This window comes from Plectropomus leopardus, chromosome 12 (assembly GCF_008729295.1).
Source record: "Plectropomus leopardus isolate mb chromosome 12, YSFRI_Pleo_2.0, whole genome shotgun sequence".
Classification (NCBI taxonomy): Eukaryota; Metazoa; Chordata; class Actinopteri; order Perciformes; family Serranidae; genus Plectropomus; species Plectropomus leopardus.
The window spans coordinates 13591515-13608493 of record NC_056474.1 but is presented as its reverse complement, the minus strand read 5'-3'; the positions used below and the strand labels follow the sequence as shown (position 1 = coordinate 13608493).

The 16979-nt window shown below is 38.8% G+C and overlaps 2 protein-coding genes across 2 annotated transcripts; both read right to left on the bottom strand.

Moving 5' to 3' along the window:
* Positions 1–310: 310 nt before the first annotated feature.
* Positions 311–5613, bottom strand: LOC121951738 (G-protein coupled receptor 55). The gene is made up of 3 exons (XM_042498192.1): positions 5565–5613; positions 3940–4696; positions 311–1775 (listed from the first exon to the last, which is right to left on the bottom strand). Exons 2-3 carry the CDS (start codon positions 4666–4668, stop codon positions 1569–1571), a joined length of 936 nt encoding a protein of 311 aa, XP_042354126.1. The 5' UTR covers positions 4669–4696; positions 5565–5613; the 3' UTR covers positions 311–1568.
* Positions 5614–8964: 3351 nt separating this feature from the next.
* snorc (secondary ossification center associated regulator of chondrocyte maturation) lies at positions 8965–15111 on the bottom strand. Its single transcript, XM_042497197.1, has 3 exons — positions 14922–15111; positions 9157–9318; positions 8965–9074 (listed from the first exon to the last, which is right to left on the bottom strand). The coding sequence occupies exons 1-3, from the start codon at positions 14995–14997 to the stop codon at positions 8965–8967; spliced, it is 348 nt and encodes a 115-aa protein (XP_042353131.1). The 5' UTR covers positions 14998–15111.
* Positions 15112–16979: the final 1868 nt, after the last annotated feature.

Below are 16979 nucleotides of genomic sequence, written 5' to 3'. Positions count from 1 at the left end.
TTTATGATTATGTTGTTTGTTTTAAAAAACTTAAAATCTATAAATAAAACATTAACAGCATTAATTTACAGTAAGCCCTTCCATTGTTACCACAAGGTGACTTTGTTCAACATCCGAAAGATTTGACAGAAAGCGGCTCTATTCACTGCATGTGCAACTTCACACAAACATAAAATCCTCCTGTAAACATCAAAAAGTCTCATTAACACTTTGTTCACAGGTCAGGCTGACTGCCAGCAATTGCTGGCTTTTAACAATTTTTTAATAATATATATATATAAAATTGCACATTTAAAGCTAAAAATCAAGTACAAAAATCTAATTTAATAAAAAATACATTTATGTCATATATACACATTGTGGTGACTTTACAGTCAGTCAAAATGTTCAGCAGACCTTTCCACTTATTTGCTTCCTCATTCATATCAGGGCAACTATATTAAATGTGTTAAGTATGAACATTATTTGAGTTTGCTTTAATAATTTTGTATAAGTTTAATTCTATAGAAAATATTTGTTTCTGAGCCTCAGGTGTTGTTTTTAGACTATAAAGTAATTTATTGGATGGATACGTAATTGTATCTTCTGTCCATGATTAATTAAAATGAACACATCAGAATACCCAACATTTATGGGCTAAATATATATCTGATGCCATATATCTAGATTTTTTTTTAATCACTGATAGATAAAATTACTTGAAAGTGATCTTTCTCAGTAATTATCAATTTATATTAATCAGTTACATTTGTGTGTTTTTCAGATCTCAACTGCTCGGTGCCCTGATGTAGTCATCTCCTAGGTAAGTGAATTTTTAAATTAACGTTTGAATAAATATGTAGGTTCAGTTTATTTACTTGCTTGAGTTTAAATTATTTTTTCAGGTTGACTTTTTATGCAAATATGAATTTTATATGAGAGATGCTACAAGAATAAAACCTATAATTGTTATAGTTAGTTACAAGAAGTTATACAATTCAATGACTATCTATGGAATCAAACCGGTCTCAGATTTTTAATGGTTGGTCTTGACAACAGTAAGAGCTCCTTTGACTTCACTGTTGAACACAATAGACACAAAGCTCTGCAACAAGCTGCCACTGCTCAGTTTAACTGCTTTAAAATGCATCGTAGCCCTCATCAGTTTTCTCAGCGTGTAGGACTGGATGATCTGGAAGTGCCTAACCAAATCACAAGCTCATCCATTAATCATCATAAGAATAAGTCACATTGTGGCTTGTGGGTTTGTTTTTTGCAGCCGAAATTCTGAGAGCTGTCTACAGTTACCTAAGTTACAGGCTTCCTGTCACTGGACCAAATCGTGTATCACATCTTGTCAGATCCTCTCCCTGTGCTACATTTTCACCTTACTTTCAAGCACTGTGGTTAACTGAGCTTGCACTCTGACCCTGTTACTCTTAGTGCAGGCTACATTATCACCTTCTGGAAACAATACCGGCTCTTTATTAGTTTAAATCCCCTCCTAAAATCAGGAAGCCAAATCTGGTATTCACCACCAGCCGTCCTCTGAGGGCAAATATAAATTTGAACTTGCATTGTCTCTGTGTTCAGACCTCTGAGGTGCTGAAGGTGGCTCTTCTTTGGCTGACCATTGATATCCTGAAGGTGTGTTTGGTGCTCCTCACCTCACGAGCAATGAAGTAGTAGCACAGAGCGTCCAGACAGCAGGTGATGTTGGACAGGCACATAGCTATCTGTATGAACAGGCTGATCCTGGTCTTGTTGCTGCAGTCCTGAATTATTCCTTGGCGTACCTGGAATAATGTGAAGGGTCACAGATTGAGGACAGAGAAAAGTTAGTCCACCATCCTGACAAACTGTATGAAAATCGGGGTTTTTAAAATACCTACAAATAACTTGATTTTACCAGGAAGTCCCACTAAGATCAATAATCTATTTTACAGGACAGACTTGGCTAAGGTAGCAGCTTTACAAAATCTTAAAATACAACATGATATCCAAAAATAAATAAATAAATACATTTTAAAAACACTAGCGGTGACCCAGAATTGTGAACTCTGCTGTGGTTTTTCATATTCTTATCAGGCTTGTCTTTGTACATTTGCCACACTTGCTAAAACAGTCTGCCAAATCAGCAGCAGTGATTAGTATGTATGTCTCACTCAGGATGTTTCATAATCATCTTTATAGAATGGCCACACACAACATTTTTGATACTTAAATAGAAAAATAAAATAAACTGCGCACAATGTGTATTCACCACTAGTTAAATTAGCTGTTTTTTTTGCTCTTGTGTGCATGGATTTTAATACCATTTAAACTGAAACAAGGGACAGTGAGTCACCTAAGAAAATTTGTCTGAAAATGATCAAATAACTGTAAGCTTACTGGTTTGTCTTTTTAAAAACAAAACAAAACAAAACAAAACACAAAGGTTGTCAGTATTTCTAAAAATCCCGGTTACAGCCCTGCTCTGTGCCCGCTGCTAGTTTGTTTGGTTTAGTATAAAAACAAAGATGGAAGAGCAGCTTTTGACTGCAGTATAACACAAAGTCATTTCAACTCATTTATATTGTTTGTTAATTGCAAAAGTAAGCCTATGATTTTTAGTCATTACTATACATATCTATATAAATATATATATTTCATGTATATATTGTATTTTGGAAAGAAATCATTTACTCGCTAAGTCAACATGGATGGGAAGTGTTTAGGCCCTGTCTACATGTACTGATTTTTTTGTCTACATTTTGGTCTCTTGTACACAGAGTTTTACGTCAAACATTTCTTTTTGGAAAAAAAGAGAAAAAAAACAACATCTGAGGTGCACATGTTTTTAAAACTGCGGTTACTGTTGAACTGTGTTGACGCGTAGAACTGAGTGATGATGTCATCTCCTCAACTCGTGCATGTCCATTTTTGCTTTGTGTGATGAGCGTACGCTACAAACAACAGCAATGGTAGACAATGATTTGCTTATGTTTTGAAAGCACTGCATGGTCTCATGACTACTTAACACTTAAACTTAGGCTACTGCTGCAACACTTCATGGACGAACAGAGGCGTCTAATGCAGCCAATGTTTTTGCTGCAATGTTTTATGTAAGTATAAAAATTTCAAATGTGTCATTTTAAATTATGCATACTATTGAAACCCCAGCAGGCGCCCCATGTATAAAGTGATGTCCTTGTCCAGAGGCCGTGGATTCGATTCCAGCCTTGGACCTTTGCTGCATGTTGCCCTCTCTCAATGGAAGACATAAAAGCCCCCAAAAATAATAATATTAAAAAATCTAACCAACGTACAGTGTAAGGCGAGCGCAAAGCAGCTGCGTCGGTGCAACTTTTCTACTAAGAGAGGACACACCGCAACATCCACGGGTTAGTCCACTGACCGAACCAGCTGATAGTGGGACACTTTCCAGAGTGGGATTGTTGTCAGTTAGGAATAAAAAATTCAACCTTTAGCATTTTCAGAGCATCGCTCGTGTGTTTGATGGAGCTCCTTCAACCTTATATTGAAAGGGAATCAATGGTGATGAGATCTCCAGTATGTTTTTGGTAAAAGACAACATTAACCTGTAAACTTTCCTGCCTTTGCAACAAGAGGAGACTGCCGAAGACAGCTAACGGCAGTCATTTGTGATGGGAAATATTTTGTCAAACGAAGGTTGTGTGGACAGATTTTTTTTTTTTGTAAAAGAAAAGGAAAAGTATCAGTTTTCAAAAAGATCTTTATACATAAAGATGAGGCCCTAATGTGGTGCGATAAAATGGAAATTCAAACATCTCTCATTTAACTGGGTTTAACCCCATCCTCTAATGAATACTTGTGATCGAAAGCACCAGAACAGCTACTAAATGAACCCTGAGGTGAGATTTTTACCTACTTTAACCTGCTTCACTCTTTTAAATTTAGAGACCAGTTTACTGAATATGACCTTGCAGTTTCTCTCACCAAGAATTGCAAGAGAATGGCCAGGTGGCTGGGGGTGAAAGGCAGCAGGAAGGCACTCAGACTGCTGTAGATGATCTTCACACAGGCTCGGCTCTGGGCACTGCGCTGGCCGGACTGCTTAAGCGCCACAATGGTCTGGACTGAGCAGTAAACCAACACCAGCGCGGGCAGCAGGAACCCAAACACCTGCAGGCAGATAATAACCGGAGGGCTCCAGCCTTTTGCTGAAAACCTGTGGAAGCAATGGAAGTCCGTCAAATCAGCCTCCCTGAACTGATAGACGGTGGGAGACATCGCTGTCAGCACCAGCACCCACACCCCGATGCAGGTCCCCAGAGCCGCTTTGGGTGAACGCAGCTGCTTGGCTTTGAATGGGTGACAGATAGCCAGCCATCGGTCTACAGCTATACACATGATGGTGTAGATGCTGCCGTATATCCCAACAAAATACAGGCTCTCCAACACCGAACAGAGAGGCTGGAGGTGGCCGGGCCAGCGGTGATTGGTGGAGTGCATTTTGAAGGGAAGAGGGAAGAGGAGGAGCAGGTCCATCAGGGCCAAGCTGGTCATGTAGATAGTTGACTCCGTCCATTTCCGCAGCAAGAGGCAGAAGACTAAGAGTGCTGCAACATTAAGAATCACACCAAGGAGGAAGATGGGCATGTAGATAGCCAGCTCCAAATATCTCATCAGCTCGTCCACCCCTTCAAACGAACAGTTGCTTGTCATGGTCTCGCTGCCACTACTGCTACTGCTGCTGCAGAGGAAATAGTTTGATTTGATTTTCACAGCTTTGCAAGAGTGAATTCAAAGTTAATCAGTTTTCCCTGTCATTACTCTTTGATCTCACACAGCAAACTATATGCTGCTTTACTTAGCCAAGTGAAAGCTTTCAGTTGCGTGGGTTCAGTAGCTGCAAATGTGTTTTTGTATCTGCTTTTTTATGTAAAGGTCAACTATACCAAGAGAACATACAATAATTTCGTTCACACGCTCAATATGACCAATGTTTTAACTAGTTATAGTAGTCGGGACAAGTTCAAGTAAATTGGTGATTTATTTTGACATTCAGTTTTGACCCGAATTAATGTAGCTTAATCTCTGTTTGACCTGTTAATTATTTAAACACTTGCGTTACTCTACACTCATCACTGCTAGAGAAGGGAAGCTTGTTACTAAGAAAACCCAAATTTATTACTACAATGAGGAGTTAAAAATGGTTTTACAAAAAAAACAAAAACATATTTTGTATCTGGAGGAGAATTTAAAAATCACCCACCAGACTAACCACATTTTAGCAGATAGAAAGTAGATAATCGTCGGCAGACATATCTGCAGTATGCTGTTGTTCACTCAAGTGATCGACATTGAAGCCCTTTTCAGTTAGATCAATATCATTCTCGATGAATTTTTGAAAGACTAAAATATTTTACAATTATTTTATACTTATTCCTTTCACATGTCCTCTAAATTTTGAATATTTAAACTGAAAGTCTGGCTTTTAATTTAAACATTCAAAGAAAGGTGATACTCACATTTAGTTCATCAAAAACATTTAACTGCAACATTTAATATATCTAACCCAGCACTTTGTCGTACAGTGGAAAATGTAGCTGCTGTCTTACCTCACAGATCGCAATATCTCAGTGGAACGTCGGGGTGTGTGTGTGTGTCTGTCTGACAGTCTGTGCCCTCCCAGACGCACTTCTGCTTTCTGTACCTTTGTTGTTTCATCACCACTTCCTGAGTCATGGCACACATCATGTGTGTGTTCAGATGTGCATTATAGCCGTTTTAAAATAAACACAAAGGTGAACTTGTCTAGCAGGTCTCACTGTATATACATATGTGTGTGTGTATATATATATATATATATATGTATTTACTAATACTTAGATACTCATACTATCGTGTTTGCAGTGTAAGTAATGATGAGTAATTTCACAGCATTAAAAAAACCCGAATTATAGCTGAAACAATGAATTTGAAAAGGCTTCTATACACCATCTTTCTCTGTTTTATATAATTTTAAACTAAGCATTATTTGACTTAAATTGCTTCTCGGACAAAACGTGGCATTCAGAGACATCTTTTTGGGTTCAGAGAAATTGTGGCAGGCACTCTTTTGCTATTTTGTTGACAGAGAGTAAATAATGATTTTTTTTTTTTTTTTTTAAATAATCCTAAAACTAAAATGCATTTAAAATAATCTTGTCCAAATAACAATATCAACACAAAACATTGAATACAACTTGCAAAATGTGTAGTTTTCAACATTTGAAGTTAAACAGCAAGCATGTCTGCAAAAAAACATGCAAATTTTTACCATGCTCAACATTTTATATTGCATGTGATCATGCTACATTTGGGAACGTCAGTATACTTTAGCAAGTATTTTTTTGTAAATAAATTGATTAAATATATTGAAATGTTGGCGGTGGTTGAAAAGGTAGAGGTTTCACAAAGTCAGCAGGATGACGATAACTGCCTGTACATCATTTTATTTTAATCCTTTTAATAGTTGCTGAGATAATTTAGACTAAAGTTGTGAATAGTGTGACTAAAAATGAGCCAAAAGAACAAAGATTCATAAGCAAAATATCAAAAACACACACACACGATACAAATTTCAACTGGATGAAATTATATCGAATTGAGGAAACTAGTGTTTGCTTCATGTCTGTCATGTCAGTCTGTCACATGTCAGGACTGTGGTATTATATTTCCTCAAACAGGAATTTCTGTAACTATATATATATATGAGGTCATGTTGGTGATTGTTCACTGTATCTTGTGTATGTAAGTGTTTACTAAACTCAGTGTTGTGATGTAGAGATTACAGTAAACAGCCACTCGTCTGTTGAAACGTGAAGAAAAGGCCTGGATCAGGTGACTTTATATACTGACATTTTTATTTTTAGGTCAAAGACTAATTTGTTTGTAGTTTCCATCTTTTCATTAATGTTTAAATCTCGCGACAGACAGACTCCGACACTGTGATTTCTATACTGGTATTAGTTTTGGTTTAAGTCTCAGTGCGTCTGTGGAAATCGGTCTTCCTGTCTCAAAGGGAGACAGAAAGCCAAGACGTTCAAAGCATTGCATGTTTCAGGTAGGCGAGAAGCTGCAGAGCAGATTTAGACATAGATTAAGTTTTTTGGTTTCCTGGTTTCAAGTACTGAGATGACTTAACTGTATTTAAAGTGTGACGACTTTCTTTTTAACCCTTTTATTTAAAAGTGAAATGCAAGACATATTAACTATGATGTTTGTGAAGGACACTTTGAACTTGAATCCTCATTAGTCAGCAGAAAAATGTTTTTAAAGTGGAAAAAATCATAAAGGTTTAGAGCCCAATAGTAATATTAATAGTATTAATTTCATTTTAGGGAAAACCATTGCCTTTTTTTTCTGTAAATGTAAACGAAACTGGTATCCGCACTGCCACCTACTGCTGTGCCAGAAGTGAGCCTGGTGGTTTATATAGATTCATGCCTAACTTCATATTCTCATCTTTGTTTTGGGACCAAAAGGGCTTTTGTAAAGAGTTTATTTTGTATAGCTATTTGAGACACATTTTTTAACACATGCTGCAGCATTTTTTACATCATGTAAATGCATTTTCACAGAACATGAACATCAAGTGGTGGAGGTCTTCTAAAATCTACTTCTAATACAGAAATCTGATGTTAACTTTTTTTAGTGTAAGCCTTGTTTTATATGGCTAAAAACTAACTAATTTAGGCAGCGTTTGCACAGCACTGTTTCATTTTATGTAAGTGAGTAGTTAGTTAATTAGTAAGTTATTGTGATGTAGTCTACAGTTAGAGATTAAAAAACACTGAAAAGGAAAAAAAATATTAAATGCAGGTTCTTTGTCATGTTTTAGAAAAACATGGTTTATTTATTTTGTAGAAATCTGTTTTCTGTGACTAAGATTGCAGTTACCTTACCTTGACAATCAATACTTTTATGCTAACTGACAGAAAAGAAATGGCTATGATAATATTTTTTTAAAAAATCCTCCATAAATATAGTGTATATATTATCTAATTACAATTGCATATATAATGTTCACTCAAAAACCCACACAGATGTCACAGACATTTGGTATCTGATTTATTAGATTTATTTATTCAATTTAAATCTCACAAAATAATTTGGCAATGACATTACCATGGTAACACCCAGCTGTATGGCTGAGGCATATACAAAATGACAAAATAATGTTACTAAAATAATTTCCAATCCCCCTGTAAATAATACAACGACAAAAAGCTACAAACACTCACTTGAGTGCAAACACAAATTCATCCCCACTCTAAATTTATATTGGCTCTGCAGGTACAAACAACCAACCAACTACCCTGTTTACATTCATCAAAAAAGCCTTTCTAAAATGTTTTCTTCTTATTTTGACTCTACAAATGTTTGTAAATGGTGCAATACAAACTTCTACATGTGTAACACCCAGGGAATATTTTAGACATGATTTTGGAAAACTTTAAAATCATTGTGAAAGACTAATAAAAACGTGTATCTTTCTTGCTGAATGAAAAAAATAAGACAGACTGAGAAAAGCACGCACACTTCATATACAATTAAAAGCAAACACATAGAGGATACCTCACATCAGGTAACAAACAGCCCACAAACATTAAAAAAAAAACCCTTTAGAGTATGCAAGATCAAGAAAACCCCCAAAATGAATGACATGGACACTCTACGATTTCCACTGGAAGAGCCAGCCAGTTTCTAACATCAAACCTTTAGTGGACATGTTGAGCAACAACAGGTTTCCTCCTGTTTACAGCAGGAAATCTGTAGATAGTCAGTCAAGGGACCTGCCACAATTTTTAGCATCTACATCAAAGTGAAAGTCATAACTAATCTTTGCAAGTTTGAGTTGAGAGATGAGAGGCAAAAGACAAGTTGACATACAAACACACACACACACACACACACACACACACACACACACACACACACTCACACACTCACACACGCACACAAGATGTATTCACTCTAGGAGGCAGTGAACTTCCTGAGTGTGATGACGATGAGGGCGAGGAGGACAGACGCTCCCAGGAAGACTGCTATAACAATAGCTGTGATGGCCCCTGGCCCCAGCACCCCTGCACACACGTATACATGCAGTTTTAATCATTTAAATATATAAAACTGACAAAAAAATGGTGTATATAGAGACAGTTTTACCCTCCTCTTCGTCCAGGGCCTGGGAGTGTGTGGTGTCCTCGTAGTCGAAGGTGAAGGACTGCTCCGTCATGTCCTGGAAAGGGTCTTTGGTGGTGACGTCACTGGGTGGCTCTCCAGACATAGTGTCCTGGTTGTCTCTGGTTGTCGCGTCTCCGATTGTCTCTGCAGACCCAGACAGAAAAATTACCACTTGTGCTTCTGTTTCATCCAGAAGCAGTTTTTAAAGTAAGTTCACCACCAAGTCAAAAATGCATATTTTTATTCTTGCCTGAAGCACCATTTATCAATCCAGTTTGTTTTGACGTGAGCCACTGAGTGTTGGAGATTTCTGCCTTTTCTCTAGTATAATGGAACTAGATGGCACTCAGCTTGTGGTGCTCAAAGTGAAAAAAATACATTTGAAATGTGTCCTCCCAGGGGGTTCCCTGCTGAGTGTTGCGTGTTATTGTCTGTCGGTCGTGTATAGTCTGGGTAGATTGTGAACCTGAATTGCCCAGTTGGGATAAATAAAGTTGTTTGAAATTGAAGTTGAAGTAGCTTAGTTGGTAGAGTGGACGCCCCATGTTCAGAGACTGTGTCCTCTCCACAGCGGCAACAGGCTTGATTCTAACCTCGGCCCTTTGCTGCATGTCATCCCCCCTCTCTCCCCCTTTCATGCTTAAGCTGTCCTATTTAGTAAAGGCAAAAAGACCCAAAAAATAATAACTGAAAAAAAAGAAGAAATGTCTCTTGCAGGAAATCATGACCTGATTACTCATGATAATCCACAGACCTTGTTGAGAGGAATTTTTGTGTAGGAGCTATTTTCTTTCTGCCAAACAACATCTGAATCACCACACAGAAGGAAGTGTACATCTACTCATGGAAGACACTGAGAGATGTAAATATCAATGACGTCCTCATCAGCTGAGCTGTTAGCTATCTCAGTCGTACGAGGTGAGCTAGGAGTAGATGCACGCTTTATTCTGCACAGTGATACGGTTGGTGGGTGTAGTTTGGTAGAAAGCAAAACTACACCCACCAACCGTATCAAAGTGCTGAAGGAACTGCTTCACATCTACTGCTAACTCACCTAGCACCACTGAGCTAGTTAATGTTACAGCTCAGCAGAGGAGGACACCATTGACAATCCAGATTGATTTAAATAGCACTACAGGTAAGAGGAAAAATATTTTTCTGTTTGGGTGAACTGTACCTTTATTTAAGTCACTAATTACACTTACAAGGCGCTTCGCTTATGGTTCTGTTTGACTTTTCTCTGAACGTGGAGGCCTCGGGGATGCAGAGCTGCACACATGGCCCCGTCTGTAATGACCCCAACAGCCTCTCTCTGTCTCAGTGGGTTAACGGCTTAGGCCTGGGCATAAGGATGTCTTTGTAGAGGATGAACATTTCGTCCGTTTGAGCTTCATGTAGCCTCTTGACGTGTTTCAAGGGTTCAACGAAGGTTTTCTATTGTCCAAAAAAACTTCCAACCAATGTTTGGCTAACCCGTTGAAACCTGAGCAAATTGGTGTGATTTCTTTCATAAACATGGAGAGCATGCAAAGAGCAACTTCACAACACATGGTCAAAAAATACCCGAAAAACTGTAAAAAGTTAAAAGAAAATTACCAAAAAATAAACAAAAAAGAAAAGTTAAAAAAAAAACAAGAAAGTGACGCAGAAAAATTTCAGAATATAGAATATGAATAAACCCATTATTTTTTGTGACAAAATTTTAACTATATAATAAAAAAATATATATAAATATAATTTTCTGGATTTTTTTTTTTGGTCATTTTATAATAGTTCTCCCCCTTTTTTGAAACTAATTTACAGGCTATTTTTAGGCTATTTTCTAAGTCACCTTTTACTCATTTTTTGCAGTTTGTGGGACATTTCTTTTTCCCCAATGTTTTTGAAAGAAATCCAACCAATTTTCCCAGTTGTCAATGGGTTAAATAGCCTGTGAGAGGTGTCTGAACGCAGAACAAGAAACTGATGTCTGACCAGATTTTAAAAGGTTCATTATTTCAGTGGAGGAGAGGCAGTAAATTGCTGACTCCATGAAGCTTAGAGTTTGTACAAGTCTCTCTGCTTATCAGCTGTTGTTCTCTTCCCACCCCGAATTGTCCTCTGACATTCCTCCCATCTGAGCATGAAGTTACCCTGAGACTTTTCACACTTCTACAGCAGCCAGACAAACAAGGTCTCTCTCTAGGCCACATTTATGTTTCTCAGAGCCTCAATTGAAGATTAAAAAAACAAAATGACGAGTATGGTTGCTGACATCATTAACTGAGCAGCTCTAAAGCTTTTCTTTTGAAATTCAGAGGAACGGGGAAATTTTGATCTTCACCTCCCTTGAAAAAGACAAACTCTTCGCACACAAGCCCACCCACTCACTGATTCACTTATCCTATCCTCAGCTCTACACATACCAAGAAAACCGTAATCCAAACATATTTACACTCAGTTTATTTAACGCTACATATTTACTTTGTAGCCTCTGACGCCCTCAGTAAACTCCCTCACCCTGCTTTACATCTTTCCTCTGCTGTCTTTCCTCTGTCATTATCAAACAAGCTTCTCATTTTTCTGTCTAATAGAGTGGAAAACAGGACACAATTACTCAAAAGCCATGATATAATCTCAAGTCTTTAACATCAGCATGTTAGCTGCGGTTTCTTCAAAACTCTGATATGCACTTCTGATGTATTTTGATGCGGCTGTGTGGACTCTGAGTCGTGTGCAGCTTCCTGTCCTGTAGCTGGCTAGAGGTTTGGAGGGCCGGGCCTCTGGCCAGCTCAGCCATCAATGAGGCCTTCAGCTGAGGGCACAAAAGGCAGTTTGTGCGGTCACGCAGGGCGGCGGGCTGCAACCAGTAGCAACCGGCCAGGCCCAAACCAGGCACCGGCTGGGCACTAGATGTCAAACAAACTTGTTTATTAAATAGTCCATGTGTGTAAAAGGCTGTGCCCTCTGGACAGCTTGATTTAATAAGAAGGCAAAAAATAATAACATGATGTTTTCCATTGGTGTTTGTTTCCATGAGGAGGAGTTCACTACAGCTTGTCATTTCTGTTTAATGTAATTAAAATAACTGATGCGACAAGAAAAAACAGTTGACTGCTCGCTGCTTGGTCAGTGGCAATATTTGTTGTCTGATGTACCCCACAGCCCTGTGAGATGAGCTCAAGTACTCCTCTACCCCTCGGTGTAGATTCGATTATAGATGGGGAAGAGTGGGGGACACGTCTCCCTTAGTATACAGAGCATGTGTATTTGTCTCCTCTAATAATAACATTGAGTTAGCAAAAAAAAATTCAAGACATTCATGCTATAAATTGATTTTGAAATTGCAGAGCAGACACATAGGTGCATAAAAGAAATCACCAAAATGCAGTTGTTTGTGGTGGTTTAATACTCTGAATTTTGTGGCAGAGAACCACCAAACCCCTTGCTCCGTATCTGTGTGTGTGTGTGTGTGTGTGTGTGTAAAGCCAATTTTACATAGAGACCAAAAGTGTGATTACAGCCTGCAGGTCAATCACATTGTATCATGTCATAAATATTGTGATAATGTCGTATCCTGAGGCCTTTAGTAATTCTCACGTCTACTATTCTGATGCGTCTTCTAGTCGCAGACTTTGGTGCACAACAGACTCCTCGTCTGAGTGAGTGAGCTGAATCTTCTAACGCCAATGCAAGCCATCATGATGCACACTTTTCTTGCACTGGTCGGCATGGGGCGAGACTCCTATAACCAGACTTATATCCACATTTTTTTTAGGGTGTGCCAGTGCTGGAGAAAGCGAAAAAGAAACATCAGTCTGCTTCAGGCCTATTTTCAATTTTTCCCCACTTTTTTATGTGGGAAAACTGTATTTAAATATTAAGCACAGTATTTTTAAATATTTTTAAATGTGTCAAAGGGAGGACTTTAAATGTATCACCTGGTATCTACAGAAGTGCTCCTGGATGGGAAATAACTGCACTAAGTCGCACTTTTTGAAAACGTGACTCAACGTGTCAATCAAGAGCCCTCGTTCAGACTCATAAAAGTCTGGCAGACTGTAGGGAAGGCTGATTTCAGACACTCAAAACACAGAAGGCCATTTGTTGGTACCTCAGACCTCTTCGGTCAGGATTTCACACCAGCCAGAGAGATGACAAAACGCGCAGACGAGTGTGTGTGAGAAGCGACCTGGCCAAGCATCGAAACCGCGAAGCCCAAACATGACATCGAGGGTGTAGTGTGTCCTTGCCTCACCCTCTTAAACTTTCAGAGGTGGCGGCCGCATTTTCCTAGTAAAATATTTTTGGGATGACCAGCGTGTTTTGGATTTTATTCTGAAAGTTGTGATTAACACTTCTCTGTATTGTAGTACAAGCCTCTCACACTTTATCAGATCAGTCATTTTGAGGAAGATCAAGGAAAGTATGAGTAATCACCACACTGTGTTGCCTCAGGCTCTTATGTAACACATCTGTTTGATTCCCATGCTGAGTCAAACGTCAGGGCGGCATTTCACGATGTTTCAGTCACCAGGTTAGTTGGTGATGTGGTCAAGATTGGTGGCACTACTTTGAAAACATCAAATACTGTACATGGCAACCACAGACAGATAAGAGGAGGCAGTGTGAAGCACAGTCGTCCTTCGTAACATCTCTTTTGATGGGTTTACTGAGTGTTGTGAAGCATTAAAAATATGTTTCCACCTTAAAACTGTACAAAACAAGAACACACTGGATGATTTTTTAAGAGAAAAAAAGGCACCTCAATGTCAGAAACTCTGACAAAGTGTTTGGCACCGATGTGTTTTCTATCACAGTAGGTTCTGTGTCTTAAAGGTGACAGCCATGTTTGTTTGTTTTTTCACAGGAAAGGGTGCACATTGATTTGCTATGTCCCTGTCATCCCGGTGCCCTCTTGACCTCCAATGTGACCTGAGGGCCTGAGAGCTGCTCCACTGTGTTTTCAAGTTGATTTGAGAGACGTGGCAAAAAGGAACAAAGAAGTACGGTAAGTGAAAGTGAAAATAACTGCTGATCTGTCAAGTCTTAAATAGCATTCACACTGTTGGGACAGTCTTTCTAATACCTCGATTAAGCTACACACATGCAGACATTTCACTACCTCAAACTAATACTAAATACGAAAAAGAATCACTTCAGCTTTAAAGCTTGAGTCAGAGGGCAGCAGGTACTCAGTTTTGTATGAACATCAGGCATCATGAAAGCCTCTGAGTCATCCTGTTTGTCAAAGAGCAGCTTTCACAGACTCTCAACAACTGCATCATTTACATCAGGCTGCAGACTCACACATACCGGCCTGTGTGTGTGTGTGGAAAAAAGAGGGCAAAAATTACACGTACACACACATCTTTGATTTTATACCCACAGAGGACCAAACATGAGCCCATTAATCACATACAGCAGATAAACAAACATCTATAGGAGGTTAGAGGGTACCTATGATAAAATGTTCCATATGTTTCAGGAAACAGCCTTATAATGCAAAAAAAAAAGATCACCAATGATTTAAAATGACCAATTTTTTGATGACCATACAAAATTTCTTGATACTAATTATTGTTGCCTCATTTGTAAACATCTAATCTTTTAATTTCAAGAACAACAGCCAGATTATTTATATAAATCTTCCTAAACCTTCCTCTGTTGCTTGCAATATTTCTACCACACACAGGTGAGGTTGCATACTTGTCACCCATCCACAGATATGAAATTAACATACTAATCACACTCAAAAGGACATTTACCTGTGTGTACAAAGGCGACCAAGAGGCCCAGGAGCACCAGGAGAAGGAATCTGCAGATGCCGCTGCTGTGAACCATGGTGGCTGTGTGGGATGTCAGATAGCACGAGAGCGTCTCCAAAACTCCTCGAACTTCAACCAAGTAGCTGACCCTGGGAGAGGAGCAGGAGAAGACTACAGGGCAGCGCAGGAGCTGGAGAGGTAGGCAGCTGAGGGGTGAGAGCAGGGGCGGGACTAGGTGTGTTGTCTGGACAGTGTGGACTTTGTGAGCACATCATCGCAGGGTCCACCCACTCCAAACTCCTATGGCCACATAACTGGGTGTGAGGGGTAAACATTCAGTAACCGCTGACCTTGGCCAGGTCACATCACGAAGGTCTCTCCTGGACGTTTTACGCCTTTACTCATCAAAGAAATATTTGACAGCAAAGAAATTAAATTTCAGTGGTGGAGGAAGTATTGAAAGCTAAAAGTACCAACATCTCAGCCTTGAAAATAATTTATCACAAAAGAAAAATCCTGCATTCGAAAAGGAGCTGCATGCGAAATTCAAAGCTATAAGGGGTCAGGGGCAGGATTGTCTGAACATGGCTCTCAACATTGAGGAAACCGATCTAACGACTGGCAGCTCACAATGCTAACTCCATAAACGGCACAAGAATAGCAACAATGCTGCGTCACGATACAATGTCACGGTGACTTGATATGTATTGCAATAGGCAATAAAGTACTGAATTATAATGAGACTCATTACCTATTTTATCAACTGAAAAAAACTTTGTAATATGTTTCCTAATACGATAAAAGTTTTCAGTCCATTCATCTCACATCGGCCTTTTTTATTGCAGCAAAATATATTTTGTGGACTGAAAAATTAAATAATTTTATTGGTCTTGTAGATAAGCAAAGTATTAATTTGTACTTGCAATATTAATAATGCATATAATAAAGAAATAGATACATAGCGATGCAATATTGACAAAAGTATCTCGATACTGATGTACCAAATTTTCCCCCACCCCTACTAGTCAGAGGAATACACACACACAGACTCTCATGCAGTAACATGCACACGTGGTCGGACCTGCTACTGCGGCGGAGAACAGATAGTTGGCAACTCACATCAGATAAATCAGAATAAAAATGATCTAGGTCAAAGTTGTAGGTGCAGAGATATCCTGACAGTAGTGCCAAGTGTGGGTCAAGCTCTGATAATGTTGGGTCCTGTATTTCCCATAATGCAACTTGCCTAATAATCAGACTGAATGGCCATTATATTTCTCTTCATTTATTCAGCCTGGTGTTGTTATTATGTTGGAAGAGGAATTGTTTTGTGTTTCCCAGAGCAGTCAGTAGCAAACATAGGCTGTATTACTAATGGACATAGCTTTCGTTCAGTCACCCATTGGTTTGTGGTTACGTTTTGAAACCTTGAGTTTGGCATTTTGGCTGCCGCCATCTTGGTTTTTGGAGCCAGAAGTGATCATAATTATTTCTGGTGTAAAGTTAGGCATTTCATCATGGGGGTCTATGTGGACTGACTGAAGGGGCCATTCGATTACCTGCAGTTTTTTTTGCACTTCCTCATTGGCTTCATTTCTCAGCTTTGGAAGTTGCCACTTGGTAGTAAGTGACATCCCACTCACATCATTTTCAGTTGACTTGTTAGCTGCTGCTTCAGTGACTAAGAGCAGTTTTTTTTTTAAGTTTTTCAGGTTAATCAAACCTGACTTAAGGGTTGTTTCTGTAAGGCCAATCAGGACTCGTACAGCTGTGTCCAGCTCATCCGTACTTGTCGCCATCTTTCTTTATTCATGGATGTAACTAGCTAGCTGCCCAACTGTAAAGTCTTCTCTGGTGCATATTTTCGAGTTAAACTTGAGCTGATTAAAAGTTTTGTGTGCCCTTTTTAGTTTGCAATGTAAGCAGTAACTCTAGCGGTCAAATAACTAGTGGAGTAAAAAATATAATTGTACATATAGAAGTGGTAAGTTCCATGAAATTAATGTATTCAGAGAAACTGCAAGTACCACAAATGTGTGATTAAGTACAATACTTGAA

What these genes read in the sequence shown, in the direction of transcription:
- LOC121951738 (XM_042498192.1), bottom strand. Translation starts at nt 4,668, where the DNA reads ATGACAAGCAACTGTTCGTTTGAAGGGGTGGACGAGCTGATGAGATAT. An exon ending in CCATTCTCTTGCAATTCTTG is followed by an intron (nt 1,776 to 3,939) that starts GTGAGAGAAACT and finishes ACATTATTCCAG; the next exon opens with GTACGCCAAGGAATAATTCA.
- snorc (XM_042497197.1), bottom strand. Translation starts at nt 14,997, where the DNA reads ATGGTTCACAGCAGCGGCATCTGCAGATTCCTTCTCCTGGTGCTCCTG. An exon ending in GGTCGCCTTTGTACACACAG is followed by an intron (nt 9,319 to 14,921) that starts GTAAATGTCCTT and finishes CTGGGTCTGCAG; the next exon opens with AGACAATCGGAGACGCGACA. An exon ending in GGCCCTGGACGAAGAGGAGG is followed by an intron (nt 9,075 to 9,156) that starts GTAAAACTGTCT and finishes ACGTGTGTGCAG; the next exon opens with GGGTGCTGGGGCCAGGGGCC.